This window comes from Rhinopithecus bieti, unplaced genomic scaffold, assembly GCF_001698545.2.
Source record: "Rhinopithecus bieti isolate Rb0 unplaced genomic scaffold, ASM169854v2 scaffold_2524, whole genome shotgun sequence".
Classification (NCBI taxonomy): Eukaryota; Metazoa; Chordata; class Mammalia; order Primates; family Cercopithecidae; genus Rhinopithecus; species Rhinopithecus bieti.
In genome coordinates, this window is record NW_016803991.1 from 5,158 (window position 1) to 11,682 (window position 6,525).

At 54.7% G+C, this 6,525-nt stretch overlaps 1 protein-coding gene across 1 annotated transcript; it reads left to right on the top strand.

Moving 5' to 3' along the window:
• Positions 1 to 2,677: 2,677 nt before the first annotated feature.
• On the top strand, positions 2,678 to 6,519 carry LOC108522081 (flocculation protein FLO11-like; the record flags this gene model as incomplete). Its single annotated transcript, XM_017862188.1, is given in 2 exon segments — positions 2,678 to 3,232; positions 5,268 to 6,519. Coding segments are annotated over 2 exon segments (825 nt in total), but the record flags the coding sequence as incomplete, so codon positions are not given.
• Between the last annotated feature and the right edge of the window lie 6 nt (positions 6,520 to 6,525).

The following is a 6,525-nucleotide window of genomic DNA, read 5'->3' on the forward strand; positions in this document are numbered from 1 at the left end:
CACGAACATCAACTAGAAACACCAACTGCAGTTCCTCCGCAAGTCTCCAGCTCCAAAACCCTTAACTACAAACACCAACACGGGCTCCTCCACAGGTCTCCAGCTCCATGATCCTCAATTAGAAACGCCGAAACTGGCTCCTCCACAGGTCTCCAGCTCCACAAACAACAAACTAGAAAACAACGCATCACCCTATATCTCCAGCTCCACAACACTCAATGAGAAACGCCAACAATGGCTCCTCCGTGGGTCTCCAGCTCCACAACCCTCAACTAGAAACACCAACACCGGCTCCTCCATGGGTCTCCAGCTACACGACTCTCAACTACAAACACAACCCTCAACTAGAAACACCAACACCAGCTCCTCCACGGGTCTCCAGATCCATAACCCACAAACTAGAAAACAACGCTCTACCCTGTATCTCCAGCTCCACAAACATCAACTAGAAACACCAACTGCAGTTCCTCCGCAAATCTCCAGCTCCAAAACCCTCAACTACAAACACCAACACAGGCTCCTCCGCAGGTCTCCAGCTCCACAAACAAAAAACTAGAAAACAACGCATCACCCTATATCTCCAGCTCCACAACACTCAATGAGAAACACCAACAATGGCTCCTCCGTGGGTCTCCAGCTCCACGACCCTCAACTAGAAACACCAACTCTGGGTCCTCTGCGGATCTCCAGCTCCACGACCTTCAACTAGAAACACCAACTCCGGCTCCTCCACAGGTCTTCAGCTCCATGACCCACAAACTAGAAAACACTGCTCCACCCTGTATCTCCAGCTCCACAACACTCAATGAGAAACACCAACACCGGCTCCTCCACGGGTCTCCAGCTCCATGATCCTCAACTGGAAACACCAACACCTGCACCACCATGGGTCTCCAGCTCTACGACCCTCAACTAGAAACACCAAGAGTGCCTACCCTGCAGGTCTTGAGCTCCATGACCCTCAACTAGAAACACCAACAGGCTCCTCCGCGGGTCTCCAGCTCCATGACCCTCAACTAGAAACACCAACACCAGCTCCTTCACGAATATCCAGCTCCATGACACACAAACTACAAAACAACACCCTGTATCTCCAGTTCCACAACACTCAACGAGAAACACCAACAATGGCTCCTCCGCGGGTCCCAGCTCCACAACCCTCAGCTAGAAACACCAACACCAGCTCCTCCGCAGGTCTCCAGCTCCACGACCCTCAACGAGAAACAACAACACCAGCTCCTCCGCAGGTCTCCAGCTCCACGACCCTAAAGTAAAATCACCAACTCTGGCTCCTCCGCAGGTGTCCAGCTCCATGACCCTCAACCAGAAACACCGACAACAGCTCCTCCACGGGTCGCCAGCTCCACGACCCACAAACTAGAAAACAATGCTCCACCCTGTATCTCCAGCTCCACAAACCACAATGAGAAACACCAACACCAGCTCCTCCATGGGTCTCCAGCTCCACGACCCATAAACTAGAAAACAACACTCCACCCTGTATCTCCAGCTCCATAACCCTCAACAAGAAACACCAACAACGGCTCTTCCACAGGTCTTCAGCTCCATGACCCTTAACTAGAAACACCAACAACGGCTCCTCCGCCAGTCTACAGCTCCACGACCCTCAACTAGAAACACCAACACCAGCTCCTCCACGGATCTCTAGCGCCATGATCCTCTACTAGAAACACCAACAGCAGCTCCTCTGTGTGTCTCCAACTCCACAGCCCTCAACCAGAAACACCAACGATAGCTCCTCCATGGGTCTCCAGGTCCACGACCCACAAACTAGAAAACAACGCTCCACCCTGTATCTCCAGCTCCACGACCCTCAAACAAAAACACCAAAAACGGCTACTCTGCCCTCTCCAGCTCGACGACCCTCAACTAGAAACACCAACTCCGGCTCCTCCGCGGGTCTCCAGCTCCATGATCCTCAACTAGAAACACCAATAGTGGCTCCTCTGCGGGTCTCCAGCTCCACGACCCTCAACAAAAAACACCAACAATGGTTCCTCCGTGGGTCGCCAGCTCCACGACCCTTGACTGGAAACACTAACAAGAGCTCTTCCATGGATCTCCAGCTCCACAACCCACAAACTAGAATAACAACACTCCCCCTTTTATCTCCACCTCCCCAACCCTAAACTAAAAACACCAACAACAGCTCCTCTGCGTGTCTCCAGCTCCACGACGCTCTACAAGAAAGACCAACATTGGCTCCTCTGTGGGTCTCCAGCTCCACGAGCCTCAACTAGAAACACCAACAGCGGCTCCTCCACGTGTCTTCAGCACCACAACCCTCAACAAGAAACACCAACACCAGCTCCTCTGCGGGTCTCCTCCTACACGACCCTTAACTAGAAATACCAACACAGGCTCCTCCATGGGTCTCCAGCTCCATGACCCACACACTAGAAAACAACGCTCCACCCTGTATCTCCAGCTCCACAACACTAAACGAGAAACACCAACAATGGCTCCTCCGCGGGTCCCAGCTCCACAACCCTCAGCTAGAAACACCAACACTGGCTCCTCCGCGCGTCTCCAGCTCCACGACCCTCAACTAGAAACACCACCACCAGCTCCTGTGCGGGTCTCCAGCTCCACGACCCTCAACAAGAAACACCAACACCATCTCCTCTGCGGGTCTCCAGCTCCACGACCCTGAACTAAAATCACCAACTCTGGCTCCTCTGCGGGTGTCCAGCTCCATGACCCTCAACCAGAAACACCGACAACAGCTTCTCCACGGGTCGCCAGCTCCAAGACCCACAAACTAGAAAACAATGCTCCACTCTGTATCTCCAGCTCCACAACCCTCAACGAGAAACACCAACACTGGCTCCTCCACGTGTCTCCAACTTCACGACCCTCAACCAGAAAACACCAACGACAGCTCCTCCACAGGTCTCCAGGTCCACGACCTCACAAACTAGAAAACAACGCTCCACCCTGTATCTCCAGCTCCACGACCCTCAAACAAAAACACCAACAGCGGCTACTCCACCGTCTCCACCTTGATGACCCTCAACTAGAAACACCAACTCTGCCTCCTCCATGGGTCTCCAGCTCCACGACTCTCAACTAGAAACACCAACTCTGGGTCCTCCACGAATCTCCAGCTCCACGACCTTCAACTAGAAACACCAATTCCGGCTCCTCCACAGGTCTCCAGCTCCATGACCCACAAACTAGAAAACAGCGCTCCACCCTGTATCTCCAGCTCCACAATACTCAATGAGAAACACCAACAACGGCTCCCCCGCCGGTCCCAGCTCCACAACCCTCAACTAGAAACACCAACACTGGCGGCTCCGCGGGTCTCCAGCTCCATGACCCTCAACTAGAAACACCAGCACCTGCACCTCCGCAGGTCTCCAGCTCTACGACCCTCAACTAGAAACACCAACAGGGCTCCTCTGCAGGTCTCCAGCTCCACCACCCTAAACTAGAAACACCAACTCCGCCTCCTCCACAAGTCTCCAGCTCCATGACCCTTAACTAGAAACACCAACACCGGCTCCTCCACGGGTCCCAGCTCCACGACCGTCAACTAGAAACACCAACACCGGCTCCTCTGCAGGTCTCCAGCTCCACAACTCTCAACAAGAAACACCAATACTGTCTCCTCCGCAGGTCTCCAGCTCCACGACCCTGAACCAGAAACACCAACAACAGCTCCTCCACGGGTCTCCAGCTCCACGACCCACAAACTAGAAAACAATGCTCCACCCTGTATCTCCAGCTCCACAACCCTCAACGAGAAACACCAACAACGGCTCCTCTGTGGGTCGCCAGCTCCACGACCCTCAACTGGAAACACCAACAACAGCTCCTTCATGGGTCTCCAGCTCCACGAGCCACAAACTAGAATAACAGCGTTCCCCCTTTTATCTCCACCTCCCCAACCCTAAATTAGAAACACTAACACCGGCTCCTCCGCGGGTCTCCAGCTCCACGAGGCTCTATAAGAAAGACCAACACCGGCTCCTCCATGGGTCTCCAGCTCCACGAGCCTCAACTAGAAACACCAACACCGGCTCCTCCACGGGTCTCCAGCTCCACAACCCTCAACTAGAAACACCAACTCCGGCTCCTCCACGGGTCTCCAGCTCAACGACCCACAAACTAGAAAACAATGCTCCATCCTGTTATCTCCAGCTCCAGAACACTCAACAAGAAACACCAACAATGGCTCCTCCTTGGGTCTCCAGCTCCACAACCTTCAACTAGAAACACCAACACCCGCTGCTCCACGGGTCTCCAGCTCCATGACCCTGAACTAGAAATAGCAACACCGGCTCCTCCACGGGTCTCCAGCTCCACTACCCTCAACTAGAAACACCAACAGCGGCTCCTCCGCGTGTCTCCAGCACCACGACCCTCAATAAGAAACACCAACAGCAACTCCTCTGCGGGTCTCCTCCTCCACGACCCTCAACTAGAAAGACCAACACAGGCTCCTCCGTGGGTCTCCAGCTCCACGACCCACAAACTAGAAAACAACGCTCCACCCTGTATCTCCAGCTCCACAACCCTTAACGAGAAACACCAACACCGGCTCCTCCACGGGTCTCCAGCTCCATGACCCACAAACTAGAAAACAACACTCCACCCTGTATCTCCAGCTCCACAGCCCTCAACAAGAAACACCAACAATAGCTCCTCCGCAGGTCTCCAGCTCCACGACCCTCAACTAGAAACACCAACACCAGCTCCTCCGCAGTCTCTAGCTCCACGATCCTCAACTAGAAACACCAACAACGGCTCCTCCACGTGTCTCCAACTCCACGACCTTCAACCAGAAACACCAATGACAGCTCCTCCACGAGTCCAGGTCTACAACCCACAAACTAGAAAACAACACTCCACCCTGTATCTCCAGCTCCACGACCCTCAAACAAAAACACCAGCAGCGGCTACTCTGCCGTCTCCAGTTTGACCACCCTCAACTAGAAGCACCAACTCCGGCTCCTCCATGGGTCTCCAGCTCCACGAACCTCAAGTAGAAACACCAACTCTGGCTCCACCGTGGGTCTCCGGCTCCACCGTGGGTCTCCAGCTCCACGACCCACAAACTAGAAAACAGTGCTCCACCCTGTATCTCCAGCTCCATAACCCTCAACTAGAAACACCAACACCAGCTCCTCCATGGGTCTCCAGCTCCACGACCCTCAACTAGAAACACCAACACTGGCTCCTCCGCGGGTCTCCAGCTCCACAGCCTTAGACATGAGAGGCAGCACTGGCTCCCCCCTTAGGTTCCAGCTCCGAGACCCTCAGATTTGAACCGCGGGACCACTTCCCCCCTAGATCTCCAGCTGCACAATACTCAAACTGCAACAACATCAGCTCCTCCTAGGGTGTCCAGCTGCACAACCCTCAAACTAGAACAGCTCCTCCCAGGGTCTTCAGCTCCACGGCCCTCAGACTATAAAGACAACAGCTCCTCCCTGCATCCCCAGCTCCACAACCGTCAAATTAGAACACCAGTTCCTGTCCAGGTCTCCAGCTCCACGGCTCTCAAATGAAAACAACATCAGCTCCTCCCTAGTTCTCCAGCTGCACGATCCTCAAATTGGAACATGAGCTTCCTGCCGTATCTCCAGCTGCATGGCCTTTAAACGGGAACATCAGCTTCCAGGCCCTCAAACTGGAACATCAGCTCCCACCGGGTCTCCAGCTGCATTGCCCTCAAACTGGAACATCAGCGCCACCCTGAATCTCCAGTTGCACGGCCCTCAAACTGCAACATCAACTCCCCCACGGTTCTCCAGCAGCACAGCCCTCAAACTGGAACATCAGCTCCCCACTGGGTCTCCAGTTGCACGGCCCTCAAACTGGAACATAAGCTCCCTGTAGGGTCTCCAGCTGCATGGCTCTCAAACTGGAACATTGGCTCCCCACCCGGTCTCCAGCTGCACGGCCCTTAAACTGGAACATCAGCTCCCCTCCTGATCTCCAGCTGCACGGTTCTCAAACTAGAACATCATCTCTCTTGCCATGTGTCCAGCTGCACGGCCCACAAACTGGAACATCAGCTCCCCGCCGGGTGTCCGGCTGCACGGCCCTCAAACTGGAACATCAGCTCCCCACTGGGTCTATAGCAGCACTGCCCTCAAACTGGAGCATTAGCTTACCCGTGTGTCCAGCTCCCAGGCCCTCCAATTGGAACATAAGCTCCCTGATGAGTCTCCAGATGCACGGCCCTCAAACTGGAACATCAGCTCCCCGCCGAGTCTCCAACTGCACGGCTCTCAAACTAGAACATCAGCTCCCCCCAGATCTACAGCTGCACGGCCCTCAAACTGGAACATCAGCTCCCCGCTGGGTCTCCAGCTGCACGGCCCTCAAACTGGAACATCGGCTCAGCCCTGGGCTCCAGCTGCACAGCCCTCAAACTGGAACAGGAGCTGCCCCACCGAGTTCAAACTGTTCCAGTTTGAGGTCTGTGCAGCTGGAGACCTGGCGGGCAGCTGACATTCCAGTTTGAGCGCCATGCAGCTGGAGACTCGGGGG